This window comes from Bactrocera latifrons, unplaced genomic scaffold (assembly GCF_001853355.1).
Source record: "Bactrocera latifrons isolate USDA-ARS-PBARC rearing strain unplaced genomic scaffold, ASM185335v1 scaffold_222, whole genome shotgun sequence".
NCBI classification, from domain to species: domain Eukaryota; kingdom Metazoa; phylum Arthropoda; class Insecta; order Diptera; family Tephritidae; genus Bactrocera; species Bactrocera latifrons.
The window spans coordinates 415628-437424 of record NW_017535764.1 but is presented as its reverse complement, the minus strand read 5'-3'; the positions used below and the strand labels follow the sequence as shown (position 1 = coordinate 437424).

The following is a 21797-nucleotide window of genomic DNA, read 5'->3' as shown; positions in this document are numbered from 1 at the left end:
TTTTCTCTCGCAATTAGCTTTTAAGCCCACATATTTTCCTCCATTTCTGCTTTTTGCTTGTTTCAGTCCTTTGCCTTAGTTCGTTTTATGCTCTTGGCTCTTTGTCATTACCAGCGCTTCTTATAAAGCTAGAAATTCTTGCGTTACCACTCTGCGAGCCAAGCCCATAGCATAAGCCACATTTTATACCAACTCGACTACCTTGACGCTGGCCAACAACGAAAGCTGGGGTTAGTTTGACTCGAAACGCTTTTATGAACGGTTTAACACTGGTGTGCGGTACGAAATATTGAGAAACAATTGTTCGATTAATTACAACAACAAAACTAATAATAACAAATATAAAGTAGTACAATAACAAATACATACATATACACATATACACATTTGTATAATGTGCATTTAAAGCTTTCGTGCTTGAGTCTTTCGAATCGTTAATTCGAATCGGTTATACATGAGTGATATTTTGTGAATGGATTTTTAACAACAAATTATTTCAAAATCACTGTTGGTACAATTTGACTGAAAAGTTACCAAAAATATACAAAGTTTTAATACAAATGAAAGCATGTAAGAAAAATGAAACATATAAAAGTGCCATATACTATGTAGAAAGTAAAACAACTGAAACACATGATATAAAATATATAAGTGTCTGAACAATTTACTTATCTCTTCGCTTAATTTTTATTACTATTCAATGTTGTTGTGGTTCTTAGTGTTGTTGCTATTTGTGCATTTAGAGCTACAGCAGTTATCTGCATTTTCTTGAGTTTCCTTCGCTGATTAATTTGTATGGAAGCTATAATACATATTTTTTTTTGTCAACATCAGCAAAGTACAGAGTGAGCATGTAACAGCAAAGTACTATAACCGCATTTGCATGTTGTATATACATATATGTATATATTGTTATAATGCACTTACTTTCAATATTAAAAATATTATTAGTGCAAATAACAAAAGTTACTTTGGGTAATTGCAACAGTAAAAAGCTTGTAAGCTTATACTGAACCCAACAATAACATTACTTTCAATATAAAATGCATAAGACTTGGCTTATGTAAAGGTAAAATTAAAAAAAGTAGAAATATTTAACAATAAAATTATAATAAAGTATAAATAAACAGTGATTCAATAGGAATGTTGAAAAAATTCCTACCAACAGTTTCGTTATCTTATTAAGATGACATTTACGCACACATCAAATCGCAGCAGACGATTAAATAAAATAAAATAAATACAAAACAGACATAAATTTAAATAATAAAGCCACCAAAGTTGTGTATATATGCACGCCTATCAAGCTATTTATTTGCTTAACGACTGCTCATTCGGCTGCTCATTCGGCTGCTTTTGTCTGCAAGTTTCTTTCGCAAGTCTTTTGTTTTGCCACTCTGCTGCTGTAACTTGACGTTTAGTGAGGCAATGCGGGCATGGAGAGTGTAGACAACTTTTATTAGACACTCTACTTATTTATATTATATACAGTTCAGTATAGGTATATACATATATGGGTTCTATAAGAGTATGATTTTCTTAGTTGTTTAAAAATTATTATATCAGATAGTGTGAAATGAAATTTTGTTTTAACCGAAGCTCGGAAACCTCTTTGCTAGCTGGATAAATAATGCCTTACGCATGTGTATATTTATTTACCAAGCGAGTTGGGAGACAAAACCGAAAATTACTTTTGTGTTATTAAAATGTTCATTAAAAAGCGTCACTAGTTAATAAAATTAATTGATTATAGCACTTCAAACTAATACATTATTTCACTGGTCGCCACGTTTTTCGTGTTATTTAATGATGTTTTAATGATTTTCAGCTATTTTTTATTTTGTTGTTTTTTGCGATGTGAGCTTAATCTTTAAAGTTATAGTAGCTTAAATAGAGTTTAGTAGTTTTAAAATATTTTTTTATAGTATTTGAAATCTTTATTGAAGTCTTAAAATTAAATTTAGTACAACTTTAATAATATTTCGTATTAATTTGATAAAATTTCATTAAATAACTTTATGTCTTTCTTCTATTAAAACTCTATTTTCATTTTATACATTTTTTATTTTTATTACCTGAAATAAAATCCGCTCTAAAAATAGCAGAACATACACAAACATACATATATCTCTCTAGATATACTGCTAACTGACACATAATACTATATTTTTAATAACCACCTCTATTAAAACAACAACAACTTTATTAGCTATTGCATAACTAAAATTCAAACGCATGGGCGAAGTTAAGCAACACAGACCAACTAAATTCTGTGGTTCTTCTAATCGTTATTGATTGAACAAGCGTTAGAGAAATAATAAGCAGCTCCTTTTTTTGTTTCATATTTGATTTGACGTCAGTTTTCAATGAGTCTTTGAGCAGCTCTCGACAGCTTTAGAACCGCATCCAGCAATACTATGAACAAATAGTAAGACTTTGTAATACGTTTCATTACATGCTGGTAACCAGGAAACATTGTTTCTCAGACGTTAACGCGACGCTGTTTTTGAAAAAAATTGAGTGATTATGAAGCCAATCCTGCTTTCATTTTTCTTAGCTCAAATGATCATTCAAAATGGTTTTCACTGTACCTACCGATATTCCAATGGAGCCAATGAGAATAATATTTGACATTTGGTGAAGAGTTCACTAACAGTCATACCAAGCTAGAAAGCAAATATTTCGCCGAATCGATTCAATTAAAAAGTGTTACTATTTTTTGCCCACAGTATTATATTCTATTGAATTTATGTATATTCAACCACCGAATTCAAAATTATAGCTGACTTTTTATTAAAGATCGAAAACTAATCGTACTCTAATCTTAAATCGAATAATATGTACCCTATATAATTTTGATTTATAGTAATTATATACCCGTATACAACTATAACTAGTTTATAAAATTGAAGCTTTCCAAGAATTATTCATGATCTTTTTCTATTTAAAAATATAACAAAATGAATGTAAACAAGTAAGGAAGTTCTAAGTTCGGCTGTCACCGAACATTTTATACTCTGATGATAAAGTGATAATCGAGATTTCAGGCGTGGTTGTGAACCGATTTCACCCATATTTGGTATATGTCATCAGGGTATACCGAATTTCATTGAAATCGGTCGAGTATCCTGAGATATGGTTTTTGGTCCATAAGTTGGCGACGCCACGCCTATTTTCAATTTCCTTCTGGCATTTCTTCCGAAACACTAAATTTCTGACGTTTTTTGTTAGTCGGTTAACGCACTTTTAGTGATTTTCAACATAACCTTTGTATGGGAGGTGGGCGTGGTTATTATCTGATTTCTTCCATTTTTGAACTGTATATGGAAATGTCTAAAAGAAACGACTCTATACAGTTTGGTTGACATAGCTGTAGTAGTTTGCGAGATATATACAAAAAAGTTAGTAGGGGGCGGGGCCACGTCCACTTTTCCAAAAAAATTACGTCCAAATATGCCCCTCCATAATGCGAACCTTTGTGCCAAATTTCATTTTAATATCTTTATTTATGGCTTAGTTATGACACTTTATATTTTTTCGGTTTCCGCCATTTTGTGGGCGTGACAGTGGGCCGATTTTGCCCATCTTCGAACTTAACCTTCTCATGGAGCCAAGAAATACGTGTACCAAGTTTCATCATGATATCTCAATTTTTACTCAAGTTACAGCTTGCACGGACGGACAGACAGACATCCGGATTTCAACTCTACTCGCCACCCTGATCACTTTGGTATACATAACCCTATATCTGACTCTTTTAGTTTTAGGACTTACAAACAACCGTTATGTGAACAAAACTATAAAACTCTCTTTAGCAACTTTGTTACGAGAGTATAAAAATGAATGCTTTCCAGAAAGTTTATGTTTATTTTTATTTTAACTTTCACAATCTTTTAAATCCTAAGAACTTACAATATATTTTCCTGCAACAACAACACTAATTAGCACAAACATTTATAAACCCATACATGCCCATTGGTGTGTATGACTTGCTTGTGCATAACCTTGAGAACGCTGACTCAAGATTATTTATGCTATGCTCATAATCTGCATGTCACTTATAGACAGCAGCCAGAAATGCTGCTGTTGCTTTAATTTTTTAAACAATTGCATTTTATATATTCCATTTCTGTTTTTAACGAGTTGATTTTTAACTGTACAGATAATCTTTGTTCAATAGTAATTTTACAAAATAACGTTAAAAATTAATTTTTGTATTTACATATTGAACGGGTTATAAAAACGTGAATATTAAATAAAAAATATCGTGTTGTGTTAATAACAAAGGAATAATTACTTACAAATAAAAAAAAAGCAAAAAAATCAACAAAAAGCAATTAAATGTTAAGAAATCACCATGCCGCAAAAAGTGCAATGCAAGAAATAAATAAATGAGTTCTTGTGTAACAACAAATTAATTATTAAATTTTTGGCTAACAAAAGGCTTACAAAGTTAACAACATCAGCAAAACAATATAAGTTGTTTAAAAAAACTGTCTTAACGGTGGGTGAAAAATAAATAAAAGTAAATAATAATAGCAACAAGAATAAGGAACTGCACACACTAAGCGCGGATCCGGCGCACTCACATAGTATGGAAATACCAGCGCTTCGCGGCCTCAATGGCCTGCTGTTGATACTGGCGGCTTCGCTGCTTGCTGTTGTACAGTCACAAGGTAAGTTCTTGGCTGATTAAATGAGTGATACTTTACACTCAATTATAAAATTTTTTGTTCATATTCTTGGAGTTCCGAACCGTTCTCGTCATACCACCATTTGGAAATCATGGCATTTATCAGAAATATTTTACGATTACTTGCGAATCATTGAGTGGCACTCAGAGCAAATTTTGTTCTCCCCATGTTGGGATTTTGTGTGTGAAGTTTTTCATGCAGAATTTATGACAGTGAAAAATTGCAGAGCACCTATACCAAACAGGAAATGAATGCATTTAAAATGGAATATGTTTGTTATAAACTCAATGCAGATTCTATCAAACCTAACCGCTGGTAGGGGCAATGAAAAGTTTTTCACAGAGCTGAGAGTTATTCATTCTGATTTTTATTTTGTATTTTCATTACTTACTATAAACTATTTTAGGAAACTATTTTAAATAACTAAATATATGTGCATGTGAATATGTTTGTTTGTATTGCAGCATATTATATTATGGAATATGAAATCCATTTCTTTTAACAACAGATTAATATAGTAAATATGCATGTTTAATGTAAAATTTTAATGAATTGTATTGTTGTGCATTTATATATCGTAAAATATAACTGTACATAATTTTTAAAAAAGGCTTGTCTTAACTGAATTATTTTCGGAAGTGAGTTTAAATTCTGTCTGAGAAAAAACCTGAAAACCTGAAAAAAAGTAACAGTCGCCTTACGACAAATAATCCTAATTCCTTTTATAAGATTTCGAAGTAAAAAACTTTCTAATAATAGTTGTCCCCCATTCGGTGACAGCATTGAACTTGTGGAACACTCTATTTGTAATCTGAAGTATCGAAAAAGATTAGAGCACAAGTATTCTCAATAATTAAGGAAACTATATATAATAGAGTCCACCTAAGTTTACACTAGACAGAATTCCTAAATAGTGTTAATTTGTTTCGATATTCAGAAACTCTTTAATTCCTTAATATATTTTGAAATTAAATTTATTACTAAAGAAGACTACAATTTTGAAGAAAATCTACATATTTCTTCTTTTTGACATCTCAAACAAATAAAATGAGTTAGAATTTGACAGATTGAGCAATTTTTTTCTAGAATCGCGATGAATTGCAGAAGTTTATTCAAACGAACAGAAGGTTGAATAAGTTATGTATTAGTCTGGCTACAATTTGCGGAGTTCGCCGGATTAAAACTATCACATGTAAATATGACCAGTGGGCAAAAATACAGTCAGAGAAAAATCTTTTATAATTATCTCAGCGGGTATTGATTACTGTGTCAAGTAGTGCACTTTTAAGAGTTTCGTTTTACGACTGTTTATTTGAAAGAGATAAGGTAAAGCATCAATATTTGGATGTAAATTTTTTAATCCTTACATAGTGTAATAATTTTTTTTAGATAATAACCCTAAAAATATCAAAGCATTGGAAAATTACAAATTACCTAATAAATATAACGAAAATTGAAGAAAAGAATTCAGAATAGGATGAACAAGAAACTTATCGAAATGAAAACAAAAAGATGGAAACAAAGATATTTACATCAAGTGAATTGGAATCGGAAAGAGATAGTGAAGAAGAGTATATTATAAACAAGCGTCCAGGACAGAAAAGAAAGAGAGTTTTATTGACATCCGAAAGTGAGACGGATTTGGAGGATCAACAGATCGAAACAGCTGCTGATGGAACAGTCTGGGAAGAAATAAACGGAAGTTCCAACTCTGGCAGGTTACCAGTGCATAATTTTTTAGGGATACGTCAGGGCCAACGAGATATGCTAAATATAACATATAATGAAAGGACAAACGAAGACGGCATTTGCTCTTATCATTGATCAGAGTATAATGCATCATATTATAAAATGCACAGAAGAAGAAGCATTTAGGATATTAGGAATTAAGTGGGAGCTAAATGCTACAAAAATAGATGCATTCATTACTTTGCTGTTTGCTCGTGGCGAATATGAGGGAAAAAATTTGGATATATAATATTTGTGAAATAAAAATTGGGGACCCGCTTTTTTTCAAAAACAATGAGCCGAACTTTACTGAAATTATGAAGTATATACGATTTGATATATATATATTGGAAGAAGGCGTGGTTGTGAACCGATTTCACCCATATTTCGTACATGTCATCAGGGTSTTAAGAAAATATTACATACCGAATTTTATTGAAATCGGTCGAGTAGTTCCTGAGATATAGTTTTTGGTCCATAGGTGGGCGTCGCCACGCCCATTTTCAATTTTTAAAAAAAGCCTGGGTGCAGCTTCCTTCTGCCATTTCTTCCGTAAAATTTAGTGTTTTTGACGTTTTTCATTAGTCGGTTAACACACTTTTAGTGATTTTCAACATAACCTTTGTATGGGAGGTGGGCGTGCTTATTATCCGATTTCTTCCATTTTTGAGCTGTATATGAAAATGCCTGAAGGAAACGACTCTATAGAGTTTGGTTGATATAGCTGTAGCAGTTTCCGAGATATGTACAAAAAACTGAGTAGGGGGCGGGGCCACGCCCACTTTTCCAAAAAATTACGGCCAAATATGCCCCYCYSTWATGCGATCCTTTTTGCCAAATTTCACTTTAATATCTTTATTTATGGCTTAGTTATGACACTTTATTGGTTTTCGGTTTTCGCCATTTTGTGGGCGTGGCAGTGGGCCGATTTTGCCCATCTTCGAACTTAACCTTAACTTAACTTAACCTCAATTTTTACTCAAGTTACAGCTTGCAAGGACGGACGGACAGACGGACAGACGGACGGACGGACAGACAGACATCCGGATTTCAACTCTACTCGTCACCCAGATCATTTTGGTATATATAACCCTATATCTGACTCTTTTAGTTTTAGGACTTACAAACAACCGTTGAACAMAACTATAATACTCTCTTTAGCAACATTGTTGCGAGAGTATAAAAACAACAAACGTATACCGGAAACTATTAGATTTTATAATCGTACGAAATTTGGTGTAGATGTGGCAGACCAGACAGCACATGAGATAAATATTTTGTTCATTTGGCTCTTGTATATATGTATGTATGGTATGTATCGGAAAATTGTACGAATTTATCTATATGTGAATATGTATATGCATAAGTATTAATGTGTGCTTTTTGCGACGCTTTTCTGTGACCTTTGTGCACGCGCGACCGGAAATACTGTTTATGCGTGCGCATGTACATATGTATATATTATATAATATAGCATGAATAGTACACAGGAGTATATGTGTGTACGTGTATTTAATGCTTGTAGTTCTCTCATTATTGGACTTTTTGTTTCATCACACAAATTTGCTGAAACACGGCTCACGCAACTACCTGTTCGAACATTTTCCACAACATAATAATTAAAACGAAAGTTGCAATTGGTGTGAAAATTGCATAAAAACAAAAAAGGAAATTATTATTCATAAATTGGCACACTTGTCTGCTTATGCGTACGTGTCACAACGTTCCATTTGCGCTGCTTATGATTTCCGTGTGTTTTACGGGAAGGGAATTACAAAATATAATAATTCATATTTTCGATACTTGTGAAGTTTTTCAATACCAGAAGCGGTAGCAAGTTACACATCAATCTCGCTGCACTCTGAACTGATTACTTATGTGCTTTCAAGCACATGTTCATATTTCGGTGTATTAAGAAATTCAAACGAAGTTGTATTTGGATTTCCCCACTTACTTTTTTAGGATTAAATTAATGTCAAAACACCGAAGAGGAATGACTTACTGACTTTTCGATGCATTCATAACAACGAATAATACATTTATTCACTTAAATTTATCGTATTAGGGACTATAATTAGATTAGATATTTAGCACCTTGATAACAGATTAAAACTGATTTCTACTGAGGCAAACGTTTAAAAAAGATCGCGGAAGATTCATATCAGTTAGGATCTGAGGAAAACACGAAGCAATTTTGTTTACACTTGTACTGATTAGTCGAAAAGTGACAAATTCTCCGAAAAACTTAGTTTCTTAACTTCTTTAAGCGTTAAGGTTGATAATCAAAACTTTACTAGGAAAAAAATGCGGATTGTCTTTATCACTTTATTATCCAGCATTAATAAACCTATTACTTGTATATAGCAATTTAGTTCCAAGATTGGTAAGCTAATTAGAGGCATGATAAAAGGTGTGTTACTCAATAAATGAAGGTCAAGTTCGTAACCGTCACTGCGTAACTGGCCAAAGACTGTGAATTCGGCAGGAATCCTACAAATTATTTGGGGATGGTTTTCATTTCTAGAACAACATCTACTCGCCGAAGGTAAGTTTTCAACAGGTTATCGTGTTCTCCACAGGGAAGCAAAACTTTTTCAAGCACGTGTTTTTTTTTTTGTTGACAGCTGGTTTGACAGCTAAAATACTTTGTGCCTATAAAAAAACAGCCTATGTAATGTTATATTGGTATACTTATATAAAAATATATATTGGTAGATCGAAAAGTATTTTCGTATTTCCAATCATACTAATAAATAAAAAACAAAAAAACTATCATTTCGGTGGACCACCTTTTGCCAATTTTAGCTAAAGACATTATTTTATCAGTGTAAATCTTTAAACAGGGTAAATTGAAATTTCTAAATTTCTAAAACGGAAGCGACCGAACCATTTAAGTTTTTTTGGTTAAATGAAGCTTAAAATCTCACCTTTCCAACACCATATGGTATGACACAATATGATTGGTAGCACTAGAGATACACGACTGCAACGATACCTATTGACAAAATACGAAAAGACTACCCAAACTGTGAAAAGATTGAAAGGTGAATTTTTAGTTCATACTTCGCGTGTTTTTCGAATCGGTAATTTTTTTCCCTGTAAGTTGGTAGTATTGTTAGGGGTATCAATGCTAAATTTCACCACAAAATATTCATAGTATTTGAGTACGCGTCGTTTTGTGAGGCTATAAAATTGAATTCTTCGATTTTTATTATGTCTGAATTTATTGAACAAAGAAGTGCGATAATGCACCATCTCATACTGCATTGGTTATTCGTGATCATTTCGTCACATTTTCGATTAATATCGTGCCGCAACCATCACATTCACCTCATTTTCCTTCGTGTAACTTCTGGCTATTTAGCAAAATCCGAGGACACCGTTTTGTCTCATGAATATCACGACGGAGTATTTTTCAAATCAATTCATCGGATTGGAAATTAACTACCGATATATATTTTAAAACATATAAATTTTTTCAGTTTCGAAAACTCTTTTTTTATATGTTTGAGAAACTGCTTTATTTCATCTTTCAAGCCGAATTGAAACATTTTGATATCAAAGTTTTGTTTTTGAAAAGTTTAATCGAATTGAAGAATAGACAGATATTTAAATTCAAATATAAGTGAAATATGAAAAAGTAACAAATATATTCAATAAACCAAATACCCTATAAAATCAATTACAAGTAATAACAATAACTTGATTTTAATCATAGCAAGCTTCTATTTCAAAGACTCAGGCGAAATTATAAATATTAAAACTAATCTTAGAAGCTTCAAAGCTACCAATCGTACACATCTGTTTGCTTATGCGAAATAAACTGTTTGACTTTGCGCGCCACTGGTCATAAATGCAAAGTGCAAATTAAAAACACACGTAAACAATAATTTCAAAATTTTATTTCCAATAATTCGCATAATACATATGTAAAAATAAATACTAAAAAATGGAAATACACTTCAATATGACAAAACAGAAAGAAGACGTTAACTTCATTTGCCACGAAGCTATAATACTCTTCACAACTACAAAAATTTCATACAAGAACTTGGTTTTGATGCGTCGGTTTGTGTGGCACTAAACTCGATCTAAACAATTACTTCAGAGATTGCACTTTATTCCGATCAGTGTGGATGACAGCTTAAAGCTACATGCTCCGATGTGATTCATTCAGTGATTGCTTCAAAGTCTTAGACAATAATGCGTGCTAAATTTCGTGAAAATATCCTGTCAAATGAAAAAGTTTTCCATACGAGCACTTCATTCCGATAGCTCAATTTGTATGGTAACTTATACTATAGTTGTTCGATATCAGCGGCTTTGACAAATGAGGAACTTGTTGGAGAGAAAAGAACGTGTGTAAAAAAAAAACCAAACAGACATAAAGTCTGACATAACTTAATGGACTTGGCTTGCTACGCTGATAATTTATATACATACATATGTATATACTAAATTTTATAGAATCTCACAAACTTCGTAGTGAACTTAGTAATAATTCAGAGTATAAAAAATTAAAATATAGTACAGGGTGGCTTATGAAAGCCGCTACCAAAAAAAAAAATTAACTAACTTTTTTTCTATTTAATGAATCTGGTTAATTTTTTTTATTTTGCAGATTGACTTTTACATTTAACAAAAATGGATAACTGGGACACTGAAACAAGAATTTGGATTGTCCGCCGCCATCACGTACTGGAGTCCGTAGTTTCGGTTCAAAGAGAGTATAGGCGCACGCTTGGCGGCAATCCTCCGAGCAGATGGACCATAATGAGACTTGTAAACAATTTTGTCAATTATGCACGCTGCAGACTTGCCGATTCGCTTGGAATTTTGCTAGAAGATGCTTCAAATGGTGGAAGAGGATGGAATAATGTTGAACTGTCTTTTCATGTCTGACGAGGTCCATTTCGATTTAAACGGCAACATAAACAAACAAAATTGTCGAATATGGAGTGCTTCCAACCCACAGATACTGCATGGGACGGAATTGCATACACTTCGTGTCACACTGTGGTGGGCAGTTTCATCACGCTGCATTGTCGGGCCCTACTTCTTCGAAGAAAACGGTCGCACCGTTACGGTGACATGAGCATGTTGAGAGAGCTTTTCTATCCAGAATTACGCCGAATGTGAATTTCTTTCAACTCTGTGTGGTTTCAGCAAGATGGTGCAGSTCCTCACATAGCCCAACCTGTTATGACAGAATTGCGACGAAAATTTCCCAATAAGCTGATATCTAGAAACTCCACATTCCGTTGGCCACCCAGGTCGCCTTACCTTACTGCACCTGACTTTTTCTTGTCTGGTTATTGCAAACAGGAAGTCTWCAAAGCAAAACCAACAAATTTGAATGAACTAAGGCAATCCATTCGAGAAACAATTGCGGCTATTCCTGTCTTAACTCTCCAAGCAGTAATGAACAACATTTTGGTAAGATGCCGCACATGCATCAACGAGCAGCGGGGACATTTAAATTCCATTCTTTTTAAAACTAATTAAGCTATATTTAATAAAATTGAATGAGCTTTAACATGAATAAAAGAAAAGTGAATTCCATACACTGAAAAAAAATTATTTGAGTTTCTTAATGTAACAAAATTCATCAGCCACCCTGTACATCAGTTTACTACTCGAAAAGTACGTGTCTAAATAAAGTTTAGCATGGATGTGTAGTCTGTTCAGATGCAAAATGCATTTATAAATATACACATTACAGAGATATTTATTGACCTATTCTGGAGAGTATTAAATAATCTAGTGAGGAGCTCCGCAAAACATTAATTTGTATCACTACCATACCTAGTTGTTTAAAAAATATATAAATAAACAAATACAACTCTATATAAATAAAAATGAATCGATAAAATGTATGTATGCTCATAACTTTCATACGACTGAACCAAATTTGATAATTCTTTTTTTAATATAACCGTTGAGGTTCAAGAGTGGTTTTTACGGCAAGAAAATTTCGAATAATTTTCTTTTCTTTTTTCTATACAAACGAATGAATGTTTGTTTGTTAGTAACGCTAAGATAATGGCTACACCAATCTTTATGAAATTTTCAGAGGTTATTCGTTGTGGATCGGGGAAGGTTTAAAAATAAAAATACCTCATACTTCGTCACTTGGCTGACAATAAATGCACGAAACACTATCCACGTGCTTTTCTTTCGGAACTAGAAATGAATGTATAGGCGTCGCTCACCAGACGACAATGGCAGAACATTCAGCACTCAATTTAGAAGAGTGAATATCAAAGTTAACAACACATGGATCGTACCACATTCGCCATTATTTTATAATTCACATTCAAAACGCATATCATTGTTGAGTATTGCAGTTTGGTGAAATCGATAAAATGCGTTTGTAAATACGTCACCAAAGGAAGCAACATGGCGGTTATTGGTCTTGAACGAGATGAGATCAGCAAGTATCAAATGGTCGATACGTGAACTGCAATAAAGCGCTTTGTAGGATATTTACTTTTGCAATTCATGAACGTTTTCCGACCGTTGTGCGAATGGCCAAAGAGTATATTTCAACTCAGAGAATAGAGTACAGCCAATGAAAACAACGCCAGCAAAAAAATTAACATTTACGATTTTTTTGTCAACTTTCGCTAGTGATCTGTTTTCGAGAACATTGCTCTATTCGGAAATATCTTGCCATACATGGAATGCATCGTCGAAGAAATAGTTACACAGAAAGGAATTTAAGCCGCTAGATTGATATCCAGGTGTGTTCTCAACTAATTCCTTAGAACGAATTTATACAATCCACCCGTAAAAAGACGATAGTTGCTACCTTCGATTAATGTTCGCGGTTCAACTTCATTTGAGTCATTGAGAACTGTGAATGGTACGGTGTGTGCAAGTTTTGGAGAATTAAGCCAGCGAACAAAAATAACATTGCCAAAGACATTTTACATCATCTTCGCTAAAAATTGGAAATGGGTCAATTCCGGTTGATACTTTCGGTGGTTTGATATCAATTCCATTCGCCGTTTATCAATTCACTTAAGATGAACTCATCATGTTTATCCAAATTATCGTAACTACGATTTCTTAAGTGCACGCGCAATGTTAGCTGCCAAAAATACCGATGTTGTTGATTTAAATTGGAAGATTCAAAGTCAAATTCCGGGAGACTTGTGCTCATATTATACAAATCGATCGATCGTCTTGACAATAAAGACGACGCCGTGAATTATCCAGTAGAATTTCTAAATTCTTTGCAGAGGCTTGGTATGCCACCGCATCATTTGCCTCTCAAAGTTGGATCTGTCGTTATTATGTTTCGCTGTCTTAATGCACCGAAACTGTGTAATGGAATACGACTGATTGTGACGCACCTATCGAATACAAGTAGACAGAATGATTGATTCTAAGTACAAACGTATTTCGCTTCCAGTGAATATTGCATTTGAGGTGACGATCAACAGGACACAACTTGGTTTGCCAAGTTTGGAAGTGCTATGTTTTTCACACGGTCAGACCTTTTCTGTACACCGAAACAGAAACCAAAAAATGTGGTTTATCAAGCAACGTTACATTGAAAAAAAAAAATTAAATGATAAATTAAACTTTCCTTTCATTTCAAAACACATATACACACATTTCACGCACGACAACGGTTGCGGGCTCAGCTAGCATATAAATGATATCGATATCATCGGCCTCAACACCCGCGCCGTCAGTTCTTCTTTCTCCAGACTGGACAAGGAAGCAAAACAAATGGGTATGGCAGTGAACGAGAACAAGACGAAATATTTACTGTCATCAAACAAACAGTCGTCGCACTCGCGACTTGGTACTCACGTCACTTTTGACAATGTCAATGTGTTTTTACGTGAATACCTGTCTATGAAAACTAAACTCCGCGGAGCTTTCTATTGCTAGAAGCACATAGATCAATACAATGCTTTGACAGTCATAACTTCGAAGTCGTAGATAATTTCGTCTATCTTGGAACCAGTGTAAACACCACCAACAATGTCAGCTTGGAAATCCAACGCAGGATAACTCTTGCCAATAGGTGTTACTTCGGACTGAGTAGGCAAATTGAGAAGCAAAGTCCTCTATACGAACAAAAACCAAACTCTATAAGTCACTCATAATTCCCATCTTGCTATATGGTGCAGAGGCTTGGACGATGACAAAACTGATGAGTCGGCGTTGCGAGTTTTCGAGAGAAAGGTTCTGGGAAAGATTTATGGTCCTTTGCGCGTTGGCCACGGTGAATATCGTATTCGATAGAACGATGATGAGGACCTCTCCGTATGAGATATATGACATTGACATAGTTCAGCGAATTAAAAGACAGCGGCTACACTATTCGACGCTGTACCCGCCGGGGGAAGCAGAGGAAAAGGCAGAGCTCCACTCCGTTGGAAGGACCAGGTTAAGAAGGACCTGGCGAGGCTTGGGATATCAAATTGGAAGAAGAAACGACTGGCGCGCTGTTGTTAACTCGGCTATAATCGCGTAAGCGGTTTGCCTTGCCTATTTTCAATCATTTTATACCAGATTCGTCTCACTACTTTTAAAACTACATTTTAATTAGCAACCGCAGAATGTTTATTTTATAAAAAGTTATAATCGAAATTTTAAAGATTGAAAAACGTTTAATAACAGTCTCGGAGTACTGTGATCTAAAAATCTTTTGAAATGCCGCTACCAAAGTAGAGCATACGGCCTAAGCTATAATATACTCTGCAGACTTCTTGAGTTTTCCTCTTCCCAATGCTTTCTATTGGTCCACCAGTACCTACAGATGTGTCGCGAGAAGAAGAATAAAGGTCCTGCTTTCTCAAAGCTGGTTGTATAGCTTTCGTTTCAGAATTAATTTCTTTCGATACCATAGTAGCTTTTTATAGTCCCCGGTGTAAGCTTGTATCAGACAGACTTGAGCAACGACTTCGAATTATACGTTTTAAAGTTCTTACAATAGCAAATATGAAATGGGTAGTAAGGGTTAGACTGGTTTTGTTAGTGTAAGAACTTTAAAACGTATAACTCCATTACAAAAGAATTTGTGATAATATTTGAATAATATGTATACAAGGTTTATAACGCGTTACTAAATTTACATTTGAAAAATTTACAGTAATTTCAAAAACCTCATGACGAATTTTATTATTTTTACAAATAAAGGTCCATACTAAAAAGGAGAAAGATGAAATTTATTTGAATTAAAGTAAAATACTAATTTCTCTCTCTTTTCCTATATACGCACATAAAAATATACATATTTTTTTTTAAATTGAGCAACAGTAATTTTATAGACAAAAAACCAGATTTCTTAGGAGAAAAGCGGATTTCAGAGAAAAATAAAAGAAAAAAGTCAAAAAAGAAATTAAAAAATTTATAAATTGTTATAAAAAACTAACAAAACAACGTAGATATTAAATAATAATAAAAACGGGCAAGCTAATTAAATTCAAACACACAAGAGCAGCGAAAAATAATGAATTCATAGGAACTGTGTATGTATGAGTGCGTATATGCCGAAATAAACGTTTCGGTATACCAAAAATATGCTAATTTTATTAACTAATGAAGCGATGATCACATGGTCAAGAACAATAAGAACAACAGAAAAATAACTCTCAACATTTACAAGAGCGCACAAGCTTAGCGGATAAAACAACGCTACCGATTGCCTAAAATTGAGAAGAAAGTCAAACGAGATGCACATTCCGCACATTAAGTGAGACGCAAAAACAACAAGAAAACTTGTTTCACACTTTGGTAGTAGTCTCTAACTGATATAGTTGAACGTGATTTTATAATAATAAAATATTTTCAAATTTAATTTTCTTTCAAATATTTTCTTGATTTTGTTTAAGGTTTTTTAAGTATGTTTATTATGACTTAGTGACTGCTTAAATAATATATTTATTATGAAATGCTGATCAACTGAGCTACTGTGCCGCTAAACGCTGAAGGTGGCGTGCAAAAGTGAAGCAATCCGTGCCCACTGCTGGGCAACTGTTTAACTTGTGCAGCGAACGAGGCAGCTGAAGTGAAGATGTTCGTCGTGATGTTGTTAAACTAGTTTTTTCTTAGGTTATAGTTATAATTTTTTGCTTACATTTTTTCATTTTTTCTCAGTTCACGTGTGCGAGATTGATGGAAATATTTCGCGGTAGAGTGTGTTGACTAAAGAAGCTCATTTTCTATTTAGCGAAACGCGTGATGAGATCAATACGTCTTCTAACTGACTATAGGCCTATATGTAGGTTAGTGACCACCTGTTTAATAAAATTTGCAAAAAGGTTCATAAGTTGAGTTCGAAATAAATAGATTACCAAAAAAATAAAGTACAAAAACTTGGCTTCGTCATTCCATTGCTCATGTATGTAAGTATATAATAAACGATTATACCTACTTCCTATAAAATAGTAGCAATATCTAACTAAAAAAATTTAAAATATTTTGGACTCCCAAATTAATTTAGTAGACTCGACTTACCATGACACTCGGCCAAGAACTATCAACTATGAAATAATAGTTTTTTTCACTTATAATGATAACAAAACAAGTAAGAAAGGGCTAAGTTCGGGTGTCACCGAACATTTTATACTCTCGCATGATAAAGTGATAATCGAGATTTCAGGCGTCAGGTTGTGAACCGATTTCACCAATCTTTGGTCAGGGAGTTAAGAAAACGTTATATACCGAATTTCATTGAAATCGTTAGTAGGGGGCGCGGCCACGCCCCTCCCTAATGCGATTCTTTGTGCCAAATTKTATTTTAATATCTTTATTTATGGCTTAGTTATGACACTTTATAGGTTTTCAGTTTCCGCCATTTTGTGGGCGTGGCAGTGGGCCGATTTTGCCCATCTTCGAACTTAACCTTCTTATGGAGCCAAGAAATACCAAGCTTCATCATGACATCTCAATTTTTACTCAAGTTACAGCTTGCACGGACGGACGGACAGACGGACGGACGGACAGACAGACATCCGGATTTCAACTCTACTCGTCACCCAAAAATATATTATAAATTATTAAGTTAATATGTTCATTTTGATGCGGGCTTATCCATTATCTCGATACTTATATATCAAACTTTAGAGCTTTTTGTGAACCATTAATAAAAATATGAGTAGCCTTAAATCATTTGAAATTACCGCTAAATCTTATTCCCTTACAAAATTCAATCGTCAACGACCTGCCCCAACATGAAAGGTACTATTAAGCGCGAAAGAAAATTCAAAAGCCAACTTATTGCAAAATATTATGTGAATACGGTGGATAAAGAAGAAGAGGATGAAAAAAAGAATGAGAAACTAGTAAGAAAGGGCCAAGTTCGCGTACAACCGAACATTTTATACTCTTGCAACTTGCAAGATTCAAAGCCAGGGAAATACTTTAAGGTGGAAAACCAATTATATAAAGTAAAGTCAGCCAGACGTTCGGAGAATCTGATATTAGTTATATAGGGGACAGGCCAAATACACTGTTATGAGCAAAACACGTTCTCTTATTTTCATTGCTTTTGATATATGCAGTGCAACGTCACTTTGAAGTTCGAAAGTCTTAATACCGATAGGTGAATAATACTCTGTAGCAACTGGTTGCAAGGGCATAAAAATATACACAACTACGCCGCAAAGTGTGACTGTCAACACCTTGCTGATGGCTTTTGGTGGCTAAACACCAACACAGTGTATAACAGCACTGCCTTTGTCAAAGACACCAACAGCAATAACAACAACTACATTTACATACGCAATATTTTGCTATGCAAATCAGCAAGTTAAATTCAATACAACTCTAAGCGCAATTCAATAATTTCACTTTCAGGCCAAGTGAACGGCGAATGCTGAACGGAGCACGCTTGCGGACATTTGGTGGCTGTCAGGCTGATAGCTTTCTTTTTCCAAACACACTCAATGTGAGAGATGGCGAAATGACTTTTACCGTAGCCTTAACATTATATGCTGTTATATTTTCTGATCAACTTGAAAGAGCGTAACAACCCCAACAACAAATAACTAAAAGTATCGTGACAACAGCAAAAACGTTAAATACATATGTAGTATACTATATATTCATATGTACGAGTATATAAAAGCAAATGGAAGTGAAATGTATATGGCTGGCATTTTGTCGGCGCTATCGTTGAAGCGCCAAATATCAACGCAATCGTTAAAAGCAGAAGCGCATGTGCTAATATGATTGTTAAGTGCATGCCGATGAGTATATACGCACTGAATAAGTGTCAAATATCGGCACTAGAAATATGTTTGCTTGCTACCTATTAAAAAGAGTTTCTAAAGTAATAAAAAATTATTCATAAATTCATATTATCATCTTGCAAATGACTTTGAAATGGAAAAGAAAAAAATTAAACTATGATAATAACCATTTTTATTAGTTCAATAAGTTATTATTGTTTTTCCTTACTAGTGGGTTATGTACATATTTCTTTAGTTTAAATTCTAATTGTACAAGCGGCTTGTTTGCTGAAAAGTGACCGAAACTTAGAGTAAACATCACTTTTAAAATTTCCTAAAGTTGCCAAAGGGGTAAAGTCTTTGATACATATAAAATAATAATGTTAAACTTAATATCAAACAGGAAATAACGTTAACTTCGGTTGTCCCGAAGCTGTAATAACCTTCCAAATACAAAAGATTTCATACGAAAACTTGATTTTGATCGTTCAGTTTCTATGGCAAGTATATACTATAGTGATTCGTCATCCGACATGGCTAAATGGGCTCAGCTCGTCATCGTGATCATTTATAGTATACTCTAACGTTTCTTTCCGGGTGTTACAAATTTGAGAGTGTACTCCGCTAGGGTATACAAATTTAATTATTTCATTAAAAACATTACCTTCACAATCATAATAATAAAATAACAATTTGTAAAGTTTTTACTTTGAAATAAATTTTCAAATTTTGCTAAAGAGGTTTTTGTTTTACAATGTTTACCTTTATTTTTATAAAAACTTATTTTATTAGAAAAAACGTGATTGTTTTATTTTTCTGCTTCTGAGGTTTCCATTTTCTTAAGGCCTTATCACAAGGACTCTTTTATGAGGATATCAATTTTAATTTTTCTCGTTCTAGAGCTTTAAATGAAAAGGTGATATGATCCTTATCCAGAAATGGCTACTAAGTTAAGTACCACCTCATGCTTCAAGACACTCTTTCTCTGACAGCTGTACCCATTTACCTTATTTCAAACATAAGCTCAACGGTAAACGTCCTCTATTTTAACGGAGTGAGAGTTTCAGTCAGGTAGTAGTTTGGTTTATGCTAACATTAAAAGAGCCAAAAACTGTCAATATCTTAAGAAACTTCGTTAATGACATAAAAAAATCCAAATAATTTTTTACATATTATTTTCATATTTGCACAGATGTGTGTTTAAATTTTCCAAAAGAGTGCTATAAAATATATAGCACGTGCCTAGGTGGTGCAACACATCGGTATCTGTGCACTTTCACCACCACGCCATATGTTTTCTCTTTTTCATAACAAAGAGAAAAATTAATGAAAATTGCAAATAAATTCGTTCATAAGGTGGACTGCCGGTTGCTTAAAGTGCTCCTGAAACGGCGCGTAATATGAAGTAAAAAGAAATGCATATCTCGGTGATTTACGCTATGAGTGCATACACTTACGTAGATAGAAAAGCATAATGTGACAACAACAAGTGCTCACTAGTTGGAGGAACGCGGTAAAATGCTCAAAGAAAATCAAGAGCGATAATGAGAGCTCGCTAAATTTAGGTGAGCTCCGAGCGGGCAGATCAGTGGCGTTGCCGCTGTTATTATTTTAAATTTTAATTGGTTACACAACAACAATAACGCCGATAATGTCTTCAACAATTCTGACAATATAAGCAGGAAGCTTCGCGGTGGCCCAGAAATGAAAGTCCAAAAGCAACGCGATACGTTTCAATCAGTGGTGCTGATAAGTAGCAAGAAATTAGAAAAAAACACGAAAAAAAGGTTACCTTCACAGGTGCATTTCTTTTAGTAACTATGTGTTTAAGTAAATCTAAAGGCGTAACCGGCCAGTAGTTTTCATTCAAAGGAAAACATTTCACTAATTCTTGTTAGCCAGGTTGTTTGTTAGAAACATTAAGGTTATTTAATAAAGAAAATATATCTTTCAGACGTTTATAGTTATTTCAAATTTTAAGAAGATTTATTATTAACATAAACTTAATGGAAAAAAATTATAATATTTATAAATTAGTACATAAGTATATATCATATATATACTTACTGTTTGTTTTATAAAAAAACACTGAGCAAATATATAGTTATATTTCTGTAATACATATTTATGCTATATAAATTACATTACTCATATCTAAACTTCTAAAACTTAAAAATATTCCGTCATGATCACTATATTGTGTTTCATATGTGATACATGAGGTCATTGCTGGATCCATGTTTGTCCATACCCAACCTATTGCTGTTTTGTTGTGGCGGCGTTGTCCATTGTAGATTGAAATCCCAACTGTTGTAATCGACCCTCTAAATCATCAGTTGCTGTGAGGCGACATATGTTAAAGTCTCCAAGGACTGGATCATCCATTAAACAGCTCATTTATCTGACGGATATTATTTATCACTTGCTCTCTAAATTGTTACAGTTTATACCTGGGATTCCTGTACACAAGTGATAAGGAAACTGTCGAATGGTTTACGCTTAATAGTTGGTAAACGTTTGCTGAACCTGCGACGTTCCTTGAGAATGATCCTTCTGATAGATCTGGGCACCTATCTTGTTTTGAGTATATTAAAAGGCCGTTGGCCGGGCGTCGTCGGGATGACCTTGTTTCTCCATCAAGGCGCGCAATAACATTATAGCCCTGTATCGGAAATTCTTCTTGAGATAAAGCCCAAGTCTCAGCAAAGCACATAATATCAGCAGAACAAATCAGTTTATCTAATCTGATATCCGCAATATGCTTGAATAGACTCCTCACATTTGGGTAATAAATATCTAGGCGTTGTTCCGATTTTTCGGCTAAAAATCTGTAGCATGTCGTCAATGCACCTTCTGTGCTCAATTTATTAAGTTGAGTTTTAATGGGATCCTGCTGTCCAAATGGGTTCGGAGGAGAAAATTTCCCGATTATATATAATCCATTRGYRTTTGTGGCTCTGCTACATCCTACATATAAAGCTGACCTGCTMATTCTACCCTCTAGATGAACCGTAACTTGAGCGTATGTTCCACCTTGGCTTTTATGTATCGTGATGGCTTCGGCTGGAATGACTGGGAACTGTCCACGTTCTATAGTTATTTGTTCATTTCGCTTGTATTGGAATGATCGGACCACGCTCATGATTGGTGTCCAATCTGCATTGCGACTATGCGGCTGCTT

General features: G+C 34.0%; 1 protein-coding gene across 3 annotated transcripts in view; it reads left to right on the top strand.

Annotated features, from left to right (window-relative positions):
- Positions 1 to 255: 255 nt before the first annotated feature.
- LOC108968629 (flocculation protein FLO11) overlaps positions 256 to 21797 on the top strand; it is a 128834-nt gene continuing 107292 nt past the window's right edge. The window contains exons 1-2 of one of the 3 annotated variants that reach the window (XM_018932756.1): positions 256 to 570; positions 4444 to 4676. In XM_018932756.1, the coding sequence (XP_018788301.1) occupies positions 4595 to 4676 (82 nt within the window). In that variant the 5' untranslated portion in view covers positions 256 to 570; positions 4444 to 4594. Of the gene's footprint in view, positions 571 to 4217; positions 4677 to 21797 lie in introns of those variants that run through there. The other 2 variants (XM_018932754.1, XM_018932755.1) reach the window with 2 other exon arrangements.